This window comes from Oryzias latipes, chromosome 11 (assembly GCF_002234675.1).
Source record: "Oryzias latipes chromosome 11, ASM223467v1".
Taxonomy (NCBI): domain Eukaryota; kingdom Metazoa; phylum Chordata; class Actinopteri; order Beloniformes; family Adrianichthyidae; genus Oryzias; species Oryzias latipes.
In genome coordinates, this window is record NC_019869.2 from 3,945,211 (window position 1) to 3,966,338 (window position 21,128).

At 39.1% G+C, this 21,128-nt stretch overlaps 1 protein-coding gene across 2 annotated transcripts in view; it reads right to left on the reverse strand.

Annotated features, from left to right (window-relative positions):
• Positions 1–21,128, reverse strand: part of LOC101160329 (semaphorin-6D) — a 171,492-nt gene that overhangs the window by 47,322 nt on the left and 103,042 nt on the right. For both annotated transcript variants that reach the window (XM_020706938.2, XM_011480925.3), the window contains exons 4-13: positions 14,788–15,034; positions 14,345–14,459; positions 13,954–14,011; positions 10,265–10,321; positions 9,955–10,056; positions 6,142–6,232; positions 5,854–5,976; positions 4,003–4,091; positions 2,997–3,086; positions 2,785–2,912 (exon numbers count right to left, since the gene is read on the reverse strand). In XM_020706938.2, coding sequence (XP_020562597.1) covers positions 2,785–2,912; positions 2,997–3,086; positions 4,003–4,091; positions 5,854–5,976; positions 6,142–6,232; positions 9,955–10,056; positions 10,265–10,321; positions 13,954–14,011; positions 14,345–14,459; positions 14,788–14,938 — 1,004 coding nt within the window. In that variant the 5' untranslated portion in view covers positions 14,939–15,034. The remainder of the gene's footprint in view (positions 1–2,784; positions 2,913–2,996; positions 3,087–4,002; positions 4,092–5,853; positions 5,977–6,141; positions 6,233–9,954; positions 10,057–10,264; positions 10,322–13,953; positions 14,012–14,344; positions 14,460–14,787; positions 15,035–21,128) is intronic.

Here is a 21,128-nt window from a genome sequence, read left to right on the forward strand (position 1 = left end):
AATGGTGTAATTCTTTTTAGAAAAATTAAAGTCAAAGGTCATTAGAACTTTGGTTGTGGTTAAGACTTAACCTAGTGCCAGAATATGTGTGAAATTTAGTCAAAATCCCTCAAACCCAAAATTTTCTGTTCCTACATTGTGTGAAAATGTGAAAAGCGCCAAATTTTGTATTTTTTTTTTTAAAGAATGTGGTGGGTGTCAAATTTTCGGTCAAACAAGGAGCGAAAAAAGAGGAATTGTAAAAAACCAGGACTGCGTCGGGACATAAAATGATCATTGATGTCAAACAAAATCTGCTCTTATAAGGGCGATAAATAAAATAGATGTATTTTTTAATACAATTTGCTTTTTTGAATTCTTGATTGATGGTCACCAATGGTCACCAATCGTCATAACCAATCATCTAAGGTGGGTTGTACCCGGCTCAGCCATCTGCTTGTATTCCACCAAGAGAAACTCCAACTCTTTTCCCACAATCTTAAATTCTATAAACAGTATAAAATCCAGGTTTAGTGCTTTTCCTTCCTTTAATACAACAACTGTGTGTTTTCAATGCATAAGATACTGTTCTTTTAATGTTTCTCTTGTAGAAGGCTCAGAACACGGATTGGTACAAATTACAGCACTTTGGTCACACACAAAAAAGCTCAGAGCCTTGAAAAGATGGATTGTCTCACTGTTTCTAAATTGGTGCATTAATGCAGCTACCCCGGACAGTAAAAGTCACAGAGCTTCTTGTTGAGGCTTGTGACTCACAGCAGAATCCGCACAAGAAAATTCCGCCCTTATATAATCCCGTCTGAGTGCAGCAAATATAGACTATTCACCTGAGACGTATGGACGGAGCCGTTCACTGCTGCTCACATGTGAATTTAACACACTGAGCAGCGACTAATGAGGTCAGCCTATGTGAGCGTGAACACTTTAAACACTTTAGGACATATAATGAAGCAAAACATGGGCATAAAGAATCAATCGGAGAGAAACTGTAAAAAATACACTGCCTTTTGCATCTGTCTTCAAATCCACGACTCAGAATATACATGTTCAGAATTAGGAGGTTCTTAAAACACAGCTTAAATATCACCATCCTAAATTATAAATGTCCTCATTTTAAAAGAAATTAAGCCGAAACAAAACGATATTAATATTTCAGTTAAAGGCACTTTCTCAGACTTCAAATCAATTCATTTAACTGATAATTCTCAATGAATAATTACTGATATGTTGGTTGTTCGTTTATCACGGACGTTTTAAAACTTACCAGTGATGTGTGAAAATGTACAAAGTAGTCATCTTTATTTTTTTCCAGTTATTATAGATGTTTTAGCGCTGTAAAACCCATCACAACAAACTTTATACACTTTTCTCTGATAAAAATGGTGTTTTTTACATGTTCTTGTGGCATTTATTTGATGATAGAGGATATGAAGATAATAAGCTCAAAATTGTATTTCTCAGTATTTATTCAAATCAATGTGAATCAGGAGCAGATGAAAACAACTGTTTGAAAAACATTGTATTTGTGATGTAGAAAATACGCAGGATCAAAACTGTACGTCTGGATAGCTCCAATAATGCTCTGCATTTTTGTTGGGGGTGTGAGAATCCGTAAGCTAGCGGCAGAGTGCATAAACAGAGGGGTGTCGGGAACCGACTGCAGGGTTGCTCTGAGCCAATGGTCTCGCCCACAACTCAGAGGTGTTTTTCTATTGAACTACTGCCCAAGGTAATTGCACCGATTTCTTTTTTTTGGGCTAAAAATGGCAAAATCCTAATTTAAAGATCACTGGGAACACTGGAAATAGATCACGTGAAGATTGCAGTTGGTCTAAAATTTTCAGACTTTTCTGTCTTGTTTACACTCTCAAAATCCAGTATTGCAGAGTCAAAATAAAGATCTGCTCGCGATTTAAGATTTATGTAGATGTGGCAAACTGAACGCATCCCGTTCAGGAAATAGGGCAGGAAATTGAATAAAGGTCTACTACAGCCAATCAAGTATAGTATGGCGTGTTTCATATCAGGGTTTTTTGATGGAAACTATCAAGTTGTAAACTTCAACACATATTTCATGGTAGCTTGACGGTAACAGTTATTTAGCATCATTGCAGCCTCGTTTTGTCAGTGACTTAACCAACAACTTACTGTAATTCCTGGACTATAAGCCTCTACTTTTTTCACACACTTTCAAGCCTACAGCTTAAACAATGATGCCGCCTGAAGGCGTCCTGCCAAGCGTCAACTTGTTTCATTTTCTGTGACTGAGATTTTATTGAATGATGGAGAGAATATGGCAATTTTTTGTAGTTTGTGGACGAAAGCGAAGCGGAAGATGAACGTGGATCAGACGGGTTCAGCTTGGAGTGGCAGGTGGAGCAGAGCTGTCAGCTACCAGAAATCCAATAACGATGAAGCCAATCATTATTTTTCTTTTGGATGGGAATCAACAGGATTTTTCTAGAACAAGTACCAGCATTTCTTTTTAAACTGTGGAAACTCTGCGGCGCAAGTCTCACCCGCCGCCGTTCCGGGAGAAGAGCAGTTGACCCTGAATGAGTAGTGTAAATACCCCATGTTACTACGTGGAAATCTGGGGGGGTGTAGAGAAGCACAGCCAATTTATACAGTATGTATATGCACAATGATCTTTTTCTTTTAAAAAGCAGTGGCTTGTATTCAGGTGTGCTCTATCGTCCAGAAATTCCAGTATACTAGAGGGGTGGTGAGTTCTTCATTGGCTTTTCCCAGTCATACCAGCACCCTAAAAGTCCCCTTACAAACCTGTTAGCCTGAGTGGTGAACACCCCAACGACTGCAGGCCTCTGGTTGATCTGGAGGACATTGGTGAGAGACTGAAGGACGTCAAAGTAGAAGAAGGAATCTCCAGGAACGGAGCAGTTTAGACGAGCCTGAGAGGGAAATGTGGTGACGGGTTATGCAGGGAGGCAAAGACCGGATGCAAGTGAACACACCTTTATCTATAAGAAAAGCACCTTCAGAAAGGACGTCCAGTATCTGTCCAGAACTCTGGGAGATCCTCCGTTATCATTCTTACAAACGCGAGCAACTCGAGAAAACACCATCTGAGGAAGCAAGGCAGACAGAGAAAACTATTTCAATTCTATTTAAAAACAAAAAAAAGTCTATTTTTCCATTCAAGTCTGTCGTGGGTCCCACCAGGGAATGATTGGGCAGAGGCGCCAAGGTGAAAGTATTCTTGACTTTAATGCAAGAACAGAGCACACCAATTGCTCCACAAAGGTTAACCAACATAGACTTCTCCAATCCAACACTCCAAATTCTCCTCTCAGACTCTCCAACTTCTCCACTCAGACTCCCACACCGACAGCTGTATCTGGTTCTCTTTTAAGTGGTAAGCCCCTCCTCCTGGGCGTTGCTCTCCATCAGTCCAAAGAGAAAATAGGGACAAGTGTTTACATTGTTCAAGAACATAAACATACAGGAATAAACAGTTTCATTCAACTAAACATTCTGTGTCATGTACAGAAAAATAACAATAATCATCAATAAAGATAAATATAAACAGTGACCGATGCGTCACATGACCCAGGGTGTCCATGACCACTTCCGGGTTACCGGGTTACTTCCGGGTAAACAAACCAACGTTAATGTTGGCGTCGTGTGTGCTTCGTGTTAATGTATGCATGGGGATGGTGAGTCGGCAACCTAGTGTGCACCCAGGGCTACCTGCAGAGGGATAGGGACGGAATGAAAAGGGTAAGCTGATGTAAATGACGTGTTACCGGGTCCGAGCGTGCGCGTCTATGCGCACGTGTGTATGTGTGCGAGCGTGTGTGCATGCGTGTGCGCCTGCAGCGGCAGCTGACGGTTCTACACCGTCACAAAGTCTTAGAGGAAGCTCGTCACAAACTCATATCCGCAAACACAAAATGAGACACAGCATTTAAATGTGGAGGAACTTTAAAAAGTTAAAAAACTTCTAGATTGTTAGGAGGAAAGAAAAATAGTCCCACACACCTTGCCCAGAGCCGTGTATTCCACTGCGATCTCACTCAGGAAAAAGTAGACATAGTTCCCGTAGTCAATGGCGTGCAGGAAGTGCGGCTCTGCAGAGAATAGAAGATAATGGTGATCATCTGTTTCATGAGTTTTCACAGTAAAAAGGTCTTTCCTGCTTGAAACCACTGCGGCTCGGCAGATCCCCGCATTTAGCAGGTGACAAAAGACTCCTTCACCTGCGTCAACTTTTCAATTACCCGCTCCTTACTTTTCCCCGAATGCCTTTCTCAAAGCCACAGAGAAGAAGCTGCTGAGGTTTTACTAAACCCCAGAGCTTCATTAGTGCAGGGCCTATGTCACGGGAAGAATAGCAGTCAGGATTGGACCGGAACCGCTCCACACATTTTGGAGCGCTGCAGTGCCGCTGAATCCTCACCAACTGAAAGGCTGCCCGCAACTTTTTTTTAGGTTTGACACAAACATTCTGGATTCATACTCAGAAATATAAAACTCCATTAAATAAATAAACCAATTTGGTCAATAAAAAAACTTGGAGACCCACTCTGATGGTATTTTCTTTATTGAGGATCATGCCATTTTTTGACAAACACCCGTGTCTTTGTCCAGGACATCGTTTCGACAGTAGATCATTAGAAACTCGCCTCGGGACTGTTGGAGCAGAGCAGAGCAACCCCGCCCCCCTTCCCCATTACAGATACCTCAGACATGGGGCTTGTGGCCTTCTACGTCACAAATGCCATCTCTTTTTCAAATAGCTTGTTTTTTTTTGCCTGCTTCTGATTTATTTTGAATAAAAATATACAGAAATGCAATTTTAAGCTTAATTTTCTTCATATACATTTTCCATCAGGAAAAATGCTACAGGAACATGTTAAAAATGCCAAAAAACAATTATTATAGGAGTGAGTCTTTAAAGAAATTAAACAATTGAGTTAAAAATACAAAAAAAGACCAACTATCCCAACCCAAACTGTGTTGGATGAAAACAAATGTTTCTCTGTTGTTAATCTGTATTTGATTATTTAATCTACTGGAGGAGAATTGTGGGTAATTCAATCCTCCTGAACCTACACTACTTACCCAGATCAAGCATTTATATTTAATATAATAAAAAAACAACAGTTGAAAACATGTAATTTTTTTAGAGAAGAAATCAAAAATGACTATGATTTTATTTTCTGAAGATGTTTGGGTCAAACATTCCATCGATAAAACATTTTTACTACAACCCAAAACTAGACAGTGTGGTAACGACCTGGGGCTGGGTGTTTATAAGATGTTCTTGTGGCATTTTTCTTCATTCATAAAAATTAACATTGAAACTGCATTTCTGAACATTTTTTTATTTAAATTGTGGTGAATCAGAAGCAGACGAAAAAATGCAGTTTGAAAATGAACGTCTTTCTTTTCCTCGTCTGAGCTGGAATCTGGATCTAAACTGTACAGTTGGATAAATCCAATATTGCTCACCATTTTTGTTGCACCAGTAATAATTGGGGGTGTGAGTGGCTGTAAGCTACTACTGCCAGCCTGCAGAAACTCTTTTTTTTTTTTCTAGAACTCTATTCTATAAATTGACACACAGGATTTTGGATTTTGGCTAAAAAATAGCATAATTATAATTAAAAGAGAACTAGGAATGCTTTGAAAATAGATGAAAAGACGATGGTGGTGGGATTCCAAAGAGCTGATCCTTCTTTAAAGATCCCGTCATACTGATGCATGATCATATTGTTGGTAGTAACAAGGATATGTGGTCAAATGAGGACCAGCTTAAAGTGATTGACAGTTCAAATTTGACCCCACACAAGAAACAAGCTAGAAAGACTGAAAAACTCTGCGGTGTACCTCGCAGCCACTTGGAGTCGTATTTGACGGTCCTGAGAACGGGCCGGTCATCTCCCAGGCTTCTGTAGATGACAGCATCGCTGGCCAGAAAGTCCGTCATGGTAGCAGAGTAGAAATCTCCGCCTAAGGACGCAGTCAAAATGTTGCTTTGTGAAAATGGAGGAATCACTAAAATCCCAGGTGACTGCATTTAGACTTTTGCATTTCCTTCTACAGTTCCTCTGTCTATAAGCAACATCGTACACGACCGAAAAAAAAGACTCCAGTTCACACAAGAAGTCAACTCACCAGCAAAGAGTCCAACATTGGACTGACCGGACTCAAACGGACAGCGAGCCTGACCCACCACTTCCTCCCCGACCTGCTCCATGGAGGTCATCTGAGGGGAGACGGCAGCAGATTCTCTACTTATCCTTTTATGACACCAACATTCAGATTACCATCAAAGCAGACACAAAACAATGACATATACAAGGACAGAAAAGTCTAAACGGATTTTTTTAGATTACATATGGCTGAAAGTGCTTCCTTTTATGTTAATGACACTAATAGAAGAAGCAGAAAGCAGAGATAACTCATTGGAATTTATGCTCAGGGTTACAACTTTCAAACACCAAATTCATATTGTTAAAATGTCACGTAAATCTGTCATTTGTGATGAAATATGTGCTAATAGTATTCACAGGATGTTTGTCAGGGAGGATAATAATGCTGCTAATGAACCTGTGTCAGTCAGTGCTGATTAGAATAACTTAGCATTACTTTACGTGAGAGCTAGTAACACTAATGAAATGCAAAACATGATTATTATGACGACAGGGGGAGCAGAGAGTTTACATGAAAGAAAAGATCTTTGCGTGTCACGAATTGATGCTGAGCAGAATGCGAAGAAGGCAGAACATTGGGCTGCAGCTCTCATAGAAGAAGAGGGAAGAAGAAGAAGAAGAAGAAGTTGGGTTTTGCCGCAGTCGCAGCAAAGTTTATCGGCTGGCGGCCAGTGGTACAAAACATGGACGGCCAAAGTCGGGAAACATTTACACCTCGTCCAATCAGAGCGGCGATCCAGCTGCGCCGACTGCCGCTGTTTCCATTGCTGACCACGCCAACAAGTTTTCAAATCAATCAGGTGGCGGCAGCTAATCTTGAAGATTACAACCATCACACGGTGGCAGTTGTATTTGTGATGGTAGTCCAAGCTTAATTTTTCTAATATATGTCCTACATCAAGAAAAAAATGCCACTAAAATGTTTAAAAAAAAACACAATTTTTACTTAAGCATGTAAAACCACTAAGCCTGAGAGCACAAAACTACTTAAACTGAATTTCATGGTTATCACCATCTTACAATCATCTCCATCATCCTTTAAAAAAACATGACAATGGCTGTTTCCCACTAAAGGGACCTAAGTGCTTTGATAAGTTTGCTGTGAACGGGCAGCTGTGTCAACAGCACAGAGCGCTGACTTCGTTAGCTGAATAGATAATCAGTCGTTTGGAGCCAGAAAAGCCTCAAACATGAATCTCTCTGCTACTCTCTCCCTGTGGGAGCTGATTACTTTTTCAGCGATAAAAGATGATCTTTGACCTTTCTGCCAACTCACTTTTTAGTTTTACTCGGAATCCATTATCCCACCAACAAAATAAATAAATAAATGTATAACTGCTCTTTTGTCACTTCAGTCATATGATTTTTTGTGTCTGTAAAATATTATAACTCCACCTGAGATTGAATTTTAAAAGCTAGCACACAGTTTTTCTTTAAGAACTCTTTTTTTCCGCGATGGTTTTATTGGCCGCCTGAGTGTTGGACACAGGAAAGTTGATGAGTTAAAAGCTCCCAGCGGGACTGGCCACATCAGACAACAAACACTGTGTTCACAATCATCTGCTGCCCTGCATAAACACCTCCTTGATTATGATAAAAGAGCACGGCCTGAAAGCAGCTGCATGATGAATGGCTTACGAATGTTTGCATCATTGTTGCCTCAGTAAATTACATCTCTGGCCTTAAATGAACCTGCTGTTACCTGAAAGGAATAGTAGAGCGACAAAGACCAGATTGAGGGATTCAATGTGCCGAATTAATAAACCTTAACTGTGATTTGATGCTTTAAATTAATAAATCAATTAGAGAAAAAACAGACTTCTTCATCTTACCCCATAACTTGATGAAAAGCCTCATGACTGAAGCCATTTATTCTCTACTACTGTGAGGTTTCACCTGCTAACCTTTTCGTTCATGAAGGGGAAGTGACCAAAAAACTTAATTGGAATGTTGTCCTTTTAATAAAAAGTTGGATCAAACTCAGAGTACAGAGACCTGGAAAATGGACTCCACAGATCTATCCCCTAAAGTCTGGCAGGGACTGTATGTTGTTTTTCTAGTTTAAGTTTCGAATGAAATGCCTCTTTCTTTCTTAAAGTTTTTCATTTTTTTACTTTCCTGCTGACGGATTTAAAAGTACAGGAAGTTTCTGCAGTGAGGAGTACCAGCTGTCAATCAAAGACAGCTACTGCAGATACAATTCAGAATACTTGAATTTCATGCATTTACTTCATGCTATTGAATTTTTATTGCATGAAATTTTGTGTCTCTCTAATGCGGAAAAATAAGAAACCATTTAATTGCAATCAATGGCTAATTTTAACCTAAAATCATTCCAAATATTAACAGATGAAGTCATCAAAACGCACCAATAAAAAGTCATAATAGCTAACATTCTCTGATTTTTGTATCAGAAGCCTTCAGTAAAACGACAAGGTAACTAAAATGTAGTTAATTGCAACAAATCAGTTATAAAGTATTCCTGTCTGATTCAGAAATCTAAAAAGAAGACATTTTCTAAACAGAGAAAAAAAACGGACTTTTTGGAGCTGACACCCTCATGAAGTTTAGATGCTCTAAGCGACCCATCAGCTCTCAACCACTTCAACTGGAGCCATAAAAAAGAGCAAAATAAATAAATTGTAAGCTTTGTTAAGACCACACTTTGCTTCTTTCGATAATTCAATCCAATCCACAAATACCCTAAAGTCTGTTTCCACCACAGCCGTCTGGAAAATGTCAATAGATATCGAACAGGATAAAAACCAGCAATTTATATCATTTTTATTATATTATAAACACTTGTTAGTAAGAAAAAAAAGTAGTAATCGTGTCGTTGTGTTCGGGTCAGTGCCAAATGAGGAAATTAGAGTGTAGTGTGTGGGAATCCTATAAAGTCCCTACACAACGCGGCCACTAAAACACCATTACACACACCTTACTGAAGACCAGAGGCTTAAGAACACCGCACCGTGATCTATAGCATCACCTGTACCTCATAAGTGTGTGCAACCGACATCATCAAAATGAATACACAATGGATTTGCACACACAACAATGGTACGTTCCATTTTTATGATGTCCCTTGAGGTGACCGTGTCTGCCTCAATGGAACAGCAAGACATCTGTGCTCCCTTAGCCCGCCATGGGCCCAGACAACCCAAAAACCAGAAGGACCTGAAGGGTCAGCCCACCGCATGTGACACTTTCCACGTATGAAATTTCAGTCTTTCGTGAAACACGCCCGATATATGCAATTCATAAGTGTTTCTTGCGTTCGTCTTCCGCCGATGTGCGCAAGGTTTCGGCGTATTTATATAAATTTGATTGTGAGCTGTTCAAAATTTTTGGTCGGTTCCGAATAACGTATGTTATACCCAATTATTACATAAACCTTACACAACTTGTGTGTGATTTTTGCAAGATGCATAGGCAAATTTGTGGCTTTCCACGCTCCTTTCACATATGCTTAAAGGACTTTTCTCCCATAATCGCTGTATAACTTGTGTCATGTAAACATGGCATATATCTAATTAAAATTAAGTCATTGATGCAAGAACCTTGGGCCAGAATTGGCTGTTGATTTATGTTTTTTTTTGCATAATTCATTCAAACTTCTGGTCCATTCTTGATGTATCGTGAACATTTCACTTCAAAGACCACAACGTTTCTCACTTTTTCCACATAGATTCACGTAAGACCAATTTTCATGCGTGCAACATGCACAAAATGTACATAGTGGCTGTGTAAACCAGCCTTAAGGCCTTAGACTTACCTTATAATTCCGACAGGTGGGGTTGAAGGCATTGGTCCCGCAGGCGAACAACGTCTCGTCATTTCTGGGAACCAACACTTTGACATAATTGTAGCACTCATCCTACAAAAGAAAAGCATCACAAGAAAAGTCTCGTCAATAAACCAAAGCTGGGACACAATCAGCTTACCGGTAACTACTTCATGATGTTGGCCTAAAAAAGTCTGTTTTTCCATCTCCAATGTGGTTGAAGCCAATAGACGATTTAATGGTACATCCTGGTTGTGAGAAAAGTGGAAGAACGTAAACAACTTTTCAAGTTAATACTCACGCTGTTCTTCCCTCTAACTGTACACTTGCTGACATCTTTGGACTTCCATGTTAATTTCTGAGAAAACAAAAGAAGATAGGGCAAGAGTTGGTTTTGGTTGATTTTTTTAGTAGACGTTGATTAGAACTAAAGGTAAACGCGAGGAGGAAGGCGAGAGGGCGAGGAGGGATATGGTCAGGTGTACTTTGGGAAATTACCCATTCACTGATCTAAAAACATTTTCCATCTCCAGGATATCAGCTCTGTGTTCATCCAAACAGGCCCTGATAAAACAATGAGTAGTTAGGAATATGAAAGGGTCCTGCTGGCCCTGGCCTGGGTGGCGGTCTTGGTCGCCCGGGGGGCGGTTGTTCCCTGCCTGTTCCCGTGTGGCGTTGGGGGGGCTCCGGCTGCCGCTGCTGCTGCGGCGGGGGTATTGGTGTGGGGGTGGCTGGGCGCTCCTCCTCCTTCTTTTCACATTCCACCATCCATTTTAGAAGAACATAAACACTCACCTGAGCACAGGTGTTAGCTCACCTTTGCACTAATAGTTTGCATGATTGAATGAAAGATTTCACACTAGTTGGTTTAAAGGCATAGGTATGCGTTCGTGAACACTATCTGTTTTGTGTGCATGTTGACATGTGGACATTTTTGCGGCTAGCAGGTGTGTTGATAATATTTGAGTGTGTGTGAACAGGCCCCGCCCTTTTTGTACTACATTTGAACCGTACCGTAACGATAAACAACCAGTAAACCTGCCTGCTCTATGCTGCTTCATGGTCTTACCCCCCTTCCCCTCCTATTATCACCCTCCTACCCCCCCCTCTCTCTAACGTCCCTCTCTCTTCTTCCCCTCTTTCCTTTTCCGTCCGGTCCAACACCAAAGATTTTCAAACATGATTGAAATTAATAAAGTTTGGCCTCAATTACAAAAGGGGTTTATTCAGACATACCTTTGGTTTGTCTGAAGATGAATAACCCCTCTTGTTAAAATAAAATATGTCCAACACAAGAGGCCCTCAGCTCTCATCTGTTTGCCTAGCTGTTGGACAGGACAAGTTAAAAAAAAAAAAAAAAAAAAAAGGAATATGAAAGATCGTAAAATACTTTTTTCTTTGTGTTTATTTGATTCTATTAAAGACATTTGGATAAGAATGACGGTACCGCGATTTAGCCGTAGCTTCAGCTTTTTTTCGGGAAAAGTCCCGCCCCTTCAACTGTCTCCACCAATTATTCTTGGAGGCTTAATCATACGTCATAAGTCTGACCAATCAGAAGTGGTTAAAGTCTTCACTTCCTTGTTCCGATTTTGCTCATAAAGTTGCTCAGTTCCAACAAAAATACCAGCTAAAGTTCGTCTTTAGCGGTGTAGCTTTCCGTGGGATTCGGTAACAGACCATGGAAAAAGTGAACAAAACAATGAAGCTCACAGAAAAGATTCTGTCTGCGTTCGGCGGCTGTTCGCACTACATCTCCCATGATGCATTGGGTTAAAGTGACAGCCTCTCAGCGCACAATGAATCCTTGTTAAACGTCTTGAAACCACAACGAACACACATCAAACAGTTTTTAAATCTTCTAACTTAACTTTTATTACATCTTTTAGAAAAAACAGCTGCAGCTTCCAGCTTTTTCTGCCACAATTATCACAAAAATGCATGTGAGATTGTGGAGGGGCTGTAGATCAATACAGACTATGAGTTTCTACATTTTTTATTTTTATTTTCTAATTTTGGTGTGCCGCAGGATTTTTGTCAAGGTTAAAGTGTGCCGTGGCTCAAAAAGGGTTTAAAAACACTGAACTAATGGAACGGTTTAAGCAAAAAGCTAATTTGAGTCCAGTGATTCAGGCTTCAGAAATTTGAACTTCAAAAGAAGCTGTACTGTGAATTCACTCTTTGAATCCACTGGAAAAGAGTTGGGATTTTAGTTTCTGGTGTCAAATTAATCCGTTAAACAACAACGAGATTTCCTATGCTCAACTAAATAATAGCTTAGAGGAGAAGTCGGAATCTTTTTAAAAGTGTGATGAAAAAGGGAAAAAAATATGGAAGAAAAGCTGGAAATACCTGTTCTTTAGTTTCTTGTGGCTCCAAAAACGTATGGGACAAAAATCTGATTTCTAAAATTTAATTTGGAAGAATGGAGTGCTAAATTCACAAATGGTACCAAAAACTAAAAATAAAGGATAGCTGACATATCTTTCTCTTTATTATGTCGTTTTTGTTTTTCTCAACAACCACTATTTTGAAAAAGTTTTTAATTTGAGAACTTCTGAGACAAAACTGAAGTTTTCATGTGAACCTTTAGGCTTTTTGTCACCTGAAAAGTGAGTAATTGTTAAAGTCATTTTCATTTATTCATATTTAAAAAGCATAAACCAAAAGCAGGAGTTTACAATAAATCCCGTCTTTAGGTAAATGTGTGTAAAAGAGCTGAATAAGGCTGAATAACGAGTGCAACATGTCACATCAAAGACTCCATGTAAACTCAGTAACCCACAATGCACCAGAAGGCCCATTTAATGTCAGGAGCCACACAGTAACCTTTTCCCTTTGATAAGCAGGAGGTGTGCAGATCAAAGGAAATGTGTCCTTTGTGCTGCGTCACACATTACAAGCTGCTGGGATTTTTCTTCTGCCGCCCAGATGGTAGTGTCGTCTTTGCCGTGATGTTAAAGTCCTTACGTAATAAGACGTAATCCCAAAGTGAGGCAGCAGCATTTTTATCCGATTATTCGCCATCACACTCAAACGCTATCTAATTATGCCGTAACGGTTTCTTTTGTTTGTGCGTCTGCAACAAACACTGTTGAGCAACACTGAAGGAATTTTATCAGATTTATTTTTTAGGTTTATTAAATTCCCCAAAACAATTCCACTCATCCTGCTTGGTTTTTGCTCTTTTTTTTCAAGAGAACAGTCCTTAGAAAAGAGTAATTAGAGTAGACTTCATTACCTCAATCAAACATGCTCCACCGATAAGATTAATTGAGGGCGGGGTTAACTGGAAATGAAGTTGGACAGCACCCATCAATTATGCCTTTGGATTTATCACTCAGGTCGATTTACTATTAGAAATTGGGGTTCCTCTGGGCTTTATCCTCGACACACTTTCAGTTTGGCCGTAACCCTCAGCTGTTTGATGAAGATCGGATTAAGACATTGCTACAATTTCCTTAACTATTTGTTTGTGTATTTATTCATTTCAAACATATTTTATAAGCTCTTTCACTCATATGAATGCTACAATCCACTATGGGTATAAATGCCAAATCTTTGATTTATTTAAAATCCTAATTTGACTCAACATTACGTTTCCGATATTGATGCATTTGTCAGAATTTCCATTACTAAACCAATTTTTTTTTAATTATACCAAAAAAAGGTGGAACTTTTATAAATAAAATGACAAAAATTTTACACAAAAAAGGTTAAAAGTGATTGGTTTAAAATAAAGTCTAATAATTTGATTTAATTACAGTATAAATATGTTAAATCCTATAACAGACACACAGTTTCCAGTATAGCTAATTTAAACCCCAAATTAATATTTCTCCCATTTGTGTTGCCACAAACATCAGCGATGAAACACACTTAGACGTAACCTGCTGACTCCCACATCCCGATTATATAGTGCTGATAGGTTTTTGCTCTTTGCAAGCACCTGATCCAAAAATAAACTGTTTATTATACAAATTGACTCACCAGCTGGGGAACAAAATCTTCTGAAGCTGTCGTTAGGTTCACCGCAAACACGTGATCCCTGAGAAGCATAAAGCACAGAGTCACAGTTCAAAGATTTGCACCCCACAAGACTTATCTCCGCCCCATTGAAGGCACTCGTTTTAATCTGTGTATTAGAAAATCTAAAATATGATTGTCAGAATATATGCCAATACATCCTATAGCAACATCTTTCTTTTCATAGAACCACAAAGAGAAATATTGACATATGGATCATCCAAGTCAGGTTGGATGGATCAGTTAGCTTAGAATGGGTTTGAAGAGATTTATTTAACCTATTGAGCCATTTAATGAAAGAACACCACTATATAAACATTTTCTTTTTAATTATTTGTGTGTTTTGGACTCTTACCTAGCTGCGATATAGAGCATGTGATTAATGCGCAGCATTCTCTGAAAGTCCAGACCCAGACGCAGCGTGTCGTTGTCCTGAAGCAATCCCTGAAAGCCCGGATACCTGTACGAGTCTGCAAACGCCCAAACACAACCTTCTGGTCTATTTGCATGTCTTAATATTGTAATAGTTTGATTGGCAGGTCTAGTCTTTGGTTCCAAATAAAGACAGCTAAAAGAGATTTATACAATTTTGCACTGGCTCTAAATACAGTAAAAGTATACTAGCAACAAAATTAAAAAATAAAATATCACAGATAATTCATTATACTAAACACTATAGGAGTTTTTTATTTTATTTTAGGTAAATAAAAGATGCAGTAAATCTAAAAAAACCAGCAAAACCAAATCAATAATCCGCTCATTATTCCCCACAAGACCCACTTAAAGAGATCCACTCACGCTCCGAGCTGACCACGACCAGAGGCTCCAGGTCTTTGGGGAAAGTCGTGGTCGATGCCGACTCGGACAGGAAGCGGGACGTGAGGGGGAGAAGCAGCAGCGGCAGCAGCAGTGGAGACCGCCACAGCAACAGCCGGCTGGTCACTTCCATCTTTGCAGGGAAACTTCAGAGGGGAGGGGGTGGGGGGGGTGGGAGGGCTGGGGGGGGGGGGAGGTGAGTGTGTCAGCAGATCATGGTGTGCAGTTGCTGCAACGACACAAATAAAAGACACTTGAAATGAGAAAAATCGGCGTTATGCTGATCTAAAGGCCATGTCACACAGCTTAGATGTATATTTTATGCATTTTCAACGTATGAAATGTTGGTCTTTCGTGAAATATACGTGACATTTGTCAGTGTTTCTCACGTTCCTCATTCGTCGATGTGCGCAGATGTCTGTCAAAGTTGGCCAAGGTTTTTTTTAACTAATTTTAGTGTTGAGCTGTTCAAAATTTGGTCGAGAATTACGCAGTTTATGCATATTTTGCGTAGTTAATAAGCAATTATTGCCTAAATCTTACTGTAATCTTTGTTAGATGCATATGCAAATGAGTGGCTTTCCACGACCGTTCCATGTATGTCTGACGGACTTTTCGCGCATATAGCACAGATTTATCCAACTTTTATACTGTGTATCACTGTGTAGCACATGTCACGTTCAAATAAGGTAATTGGCTCTAACACTAACACTGGCTCTAACTTACAGTGTTAAGTCATAAATGACTAGTTTAGCCCTTCATTGCTGCCCTGCAGGCCAATAAAACAAACACACAATTAATGACATTAATGAGCCGCCATGATACCAAAGAGTACATACACATCAAAAGTTCTTCTTAAAATGAAAAAAAAACACAAAAATCCATCTAGTTTCAAATGCTGTTGTGCAGCAGTTTTTGTGATCATCATTGACTGTATCTGAGAACTGGACCCATAGACAATGACTTCCTTCCAGCCCCAAGCAAACAAAGTCAATTCAGTGGTCATTTTTGGCAACTCGATGCATCAACTTGGAGCCAGACGTCGCCACCCAGCAGTGATTATTCCAAGTTGGTCTGATTGATTATTTCTATGGCAACCTCTCTCACCAATCAGAATTGAACTTGTTGGAAGGCCACACCCCGTCACATGAAAGCGGGCTTGTTTCATACGTTTGTTGGACGTGGAGGCCAGCAGGCTCCACCTGCTATCTGATTGGCCAGTTCACTTAATTAACTTGCAGTACAGAAAACATAATGAAAAAAATGAGGATCGTCAAGAAGTTTAAAAAAGAAAAAGGTATCAATTCATTTCTTATGACCTCAATTGTTCTTGTTGGGAATCAGTGATTTAATTTGAACACTTCTGCAGGTAATGATGCTCCATTTAAACTAATTATTTCATTTCACTAAAGGAAATGCTTCACTAGTTCAGTGGTCCCCAACCTTTTTAACGCCACGGACCGGTATGACGTCATACAAAGTTTTCACAGACCGGTCTTTAAGACGTGGTGGACAATTACTGCGATGACTGCAGCTCTCTGCTTGCACAGAGGACGGGCCAAATGTGGACCAGACACTCAGGTGTGTGAGAACTAAATGGACTTTACTTTTTGTAAACCGCCTCCTAATTAAATCTGGGCTGGTTCCCTCTTTCAGACCTTCCAGCTGTCATTTTACAACCTGGTTTGTCGTCAAAGGAAAGAGAAAGTCTGAAGGTCCCGTCAGTCAGGAGTTTCACGGTTTTAACAGCTGGGCAGCCTGTCGAAGAATCCCGTCTGCGTTGAATCTTCTTGAATAGTTTGTTTATCAAGTGAGAGAATCTCAAGTTTCTATGACTGGGAGAACAACAGCAAGTCTGGATGCATAAATGATCCCGTTTAGCTGGTTTTACAGCAAAAAGCAACACAAGGCTTCTTTGAAGAAATACTTGTTAATGTTTTAATAAGCTGTGCAAAAAATAACTTCAAAATTGAGAATTTCTTTTAAAATAAAAAGTCTTTAGCCGACTAAGACCGTCATCTCAGAGGTCATCTGATATTTTCAGCAGTTATCTATGTGAGACCACTACACCAATAATTATGCTATATATGGGAAAGGTAAGAAAAAAAAACTATATGAACCTATAAAGGCAATACAAAAGCAAAATAAACAAAACACATTTTTGGAGAACCTTTTTCCTTATATTTAAATGCCCCCTGCATTTCGGTCACTTGTGTTTTTTTGTCACTATTATAATCAACCTTTATTTAAACGGGTCAAACCCATTGAAGTCAAGATGTATTTTGTAAGAGGGAGGAGAAAAACTGTCGGTTTGTTTCCCAAAATTAGTCAGTTTCAAATTTACTTTCAAGTAAATGCTTAATTAAGGTCAATTTGGAACAAAAGGGGTTTGATGCTTAATTGCATCAACCATAGGCATTAAAAGAGTTGGATAGAAAACACATTTTAACAACTTTTAAGAGTCCAAAATGTCATTAAATCTCATCAAAAGTAAAGGTCTGAAAAACTTCTTGACATTTCACATTTTGACATTAGTCAGAATAAATGTTAGAGGTAAAATGACATCATAAACATCAGTGCCAAAAGTGATGGAAATGTCGCAGCAAGCGTGCCAGGGTGTGGGAAAAGTAAACGCACACAGGCACAGTGGTAATAAATGACACTTTGGTAAATACGCAGGATTTCTTCTCGCCTTTTCCTGCCATAAAAATGATGAACATATGAAACAAACGTCTGAAACCACCGACACGAGTCCCATTTTTCAATAAGAATGGTCCTTCAAAGTGTGGAGTGGAAACCGTGTGTGTGTGTTTTTCCTGAATCATTAGTTTGCTGCTAGAGGCTAAACCAGATCTAATGTCAATTCTCATTCAGCGAGACAGGCCTGAGATAAACAACCTGGTCTAATGACTAGTCTCTCTCTCTCTCACACACACACAGTTCACCTTGGAGAAAAGACAGCTTTATTTAGGACTTGTGCAACACATTTCGTCCCATTTCCCAAATGTAATTTACACCCGGAAGTGCGAGTGGTGGACACGGAGAGATTTCTTATCGCTGCAGAAGAACGAGAAGGTTCTGGCCGTCTGTGACGCGCCCCCATGTTTAGGGCTGATCTCATTTCTCTCCTCAACAAGCTCTACACAAATGAGTTCCATTTATCTGTAATGAAAAGCCGCCACAGTGACTAATTACATGTTGCTCCTTACTTCCCCCTCAGTGATCAGAAGTGTCATCACCCCCGGAAGTTTGAAGTCAAGCTGACCTCTTCTTCTTTTATGTCATTAGTTGGGTAACGTCTGCCAGACTTTTAGTGAACGGTCTCAAACTCATAAAGCTAAGTGTTGAGCTGGAACAGAACCCCAAAGAGAGGAACTGTAAACAAATACGGAGCATAAATCAAATGCTTCGGTGTATTAATCAGCGAGTGAAGTGACTGTTGAACTGTTAAAAGTTGGGATTTGTTGAAGCGTCCATCTGCCTTTGAATTTTAATTTATAAATTTTTTAAATTTGAATTTTAAATTTTAAATTACTGTGGTTCAATCTCGCCTCCCATGAAGCGGCCTCCCATGTTTAACCCCACCTCTGTGACCCTCTGTTGTGGTCTCTGCTTCATATACACTCATTTTTAGTACAGAGGGGAACTCTAGTTTGTGTGAAGAATTAAAGTTGCTTCAAAAATCCATCATTCTACCACAAAAAACTGGAGAACACAGCTGCCTTTTACTCAATCAGAAAAAATACTAAAGAGATCATTATGACCCTTTTTTCTGCCAACCGATCAAAGAACATACAGGATTATTTTTCTTCAAATATTCAAGCTCAGATACTTTGTACAGAGAAGTCGGGGTTTCTAGTAATTAGGTGAATTTTAAGGGATATATCAGTTTTACAATTAATATATTTCATTTTTCACTCCAGATCTTAACCATATGGATTTTTTAACATTGGATAATCCAAGAACAATTTTCTTCTCTAAGGTTGATGTGACTTTCTTTATTATACCTATTTTAATTTATTTTTTTATTTGGTGGGGACAGCAATTAACGGGGACCAAAATAAATATAAAAATTAAAACACAAATTAAGAGGCCAAATTTGACCCAGTGGGTCCATTTGCTTAAAGATTGTTGCAACTTTTAAACAATATATTTTTGCATCTATACATAAAACCGCACATTCCTGAAACTGAAGCCAACCAGGAACCATCAACAGTTGCAGTTCTACAAATGTCCACTGGAGGCAGGTTTTAGCACAACTTCCAGTTGATGCACACATTAAAAAGTCCATGTTTTAATCCTATACTTTAATGTTTTGCTGTATAGACTGTGTATTTTAGATGTCTATACAGAACAATACTTTATTCTAAGTAAATTTAATTTTTTACTCACGTTAGCATAATTATAAGTATCACAAGAGTTGGATTTCAGTCATGGTACAAGCTCAGACTTTTAGTTGCTGCATTGAAGTAAATGAAAGTGCTTATTCATACACAGTATTGCAATTATACTGTTAATAAGTAATAAGGAAGACAGAGTGCAGCACAGAACGTGCTGCCTAAGTAGTGTTTTTGACTAAAAGCTAAAATTCACTTTAAGATTGCACAACTTGAGGCTAAAACTTGCTAAAGTGCAGAGGCATGCAAGTGAAAGCAGATTTCACGCTTAAATTTCATCCGGTTGATCCATTTTTAGTCCTCCAACTTCCCCGCTCCCCTCCTACTGCAGGCTGAAACTTGTTTGTCTCTTCAAAAAAATGTCAATATTACGCAAGCAGAGCTCAATAAAAGGAGCCACTAATGAACTCTTCTTAGGAAATGGGACTAAATAATGGAGCTCATTGGTTTTCAGGATTAGCGAACAAAACCTATGTTCAGTTTTTTTTTTCTTTTTTTGGAGCTTTTACATGAGAAAAACTTGATAATGCAGTTTATGGGAAACCGTGATGTGCATTGTTTCTAAATAACTCCAATTAGATAGATATTTTTTTCTCTAAGCTGCCATTTCTTTTATTTTAGATTTTTTTCTCAGAACATTTGTTTTTTTTCTTTCACTAAATCCAAATCTTAATTTAATCTAATCTTTTGTAAGGTTCTGAAACATTTCTTCCCCAACTTCTTTGCATAAAATGAGAAAAGCCAAAGCCCTCCCTTTGAGGAATTGGCCCTGCTCCTTTTGATAATGGAAACATCCTGCTCTCCTGGAACTTGCATGTTTCTACAGTCAGAGGAAGATTATTCTAGCCGGAACAATGTCTCGTTTACAAGTCAAACAGATGTTTCCCACCGGGTTTAACGCTTACTCCAGTCTTTGCAGTCAATTACAATGATTTATGGGAAAGACCAACATTCAGGCTGCTTCATGGCTAACAGGAGTCGGATTGATCCCTTCGTTTGCTTACAGATCATTTCAACTGCTACCTATGGGAGGTAGAATATTAACCTGAACTCATCTAACTAATTACTCCAGCTGTGTAATCAATATTGATAAACATCAAAATAATCCACAGCAGAGAGCTGACCACTTTCAAAATGTTTACTTTTCACTCCCTTTTGGCATTTTTTTAACAAACAAAAAAAGATGAGATAATCGCTATGAAAACTCAGTTTAGTGCTGCTGTTTACAGGAGAATATGTGATCTGTGGACTTTTTCCAACCTCTGAAATTGCCTGATGGCAGTTCAGTTCTGTTTAATCAAGTTTATTTATGTAGCCTCTTTTCATAAAACAAAAGTCACCTTAAAACTTTTGTTGTGGAGAAAGTAAACAGGCTAAATTCAAGTCTGCTTAAACGCAGTCCAATCCCTGCCAATTACAATCTAATTAATTCCAATTCACCCTGGTGAAATAAACAGCTGGTTGCACTCAGAGTGTCAGCGCTTCATAGCTGCAGCATCCAGGCGGGCCTGCTAATTGACAAAAGGCGGCGCAGCTTTCCTCGCTAAAGACAAGAGCACATCATTGACTCGACTGGAAAGAGGCTTTTTAGACAGGATGGGTTTCTTTGCTGCACAGCTGTCACTAAACGTGTATCCTGCTGCACTACAAACGCTGCATTCAGAATCTGTAAAACGGTCATGTCCGCGAGCCTCACACCACGACTTCCCGGTAGCATTTTGGCTTCCCGCTGAAGCTAAATCAGTGGATTTTCTCCTCCACCTCTGAGCTGCATCCCTGGACGTCTGCTAGATTTAAGCAGTTTATTCTGTAAAGTTAGATATTAAGAATTCAAGTAATATTCAAAGATAGAACCTATAGAAATCGATAAATTAATAATCATCAGAAAAGAAAACGTATGCATTGCTTTTTGAAAAAAGAAAATGT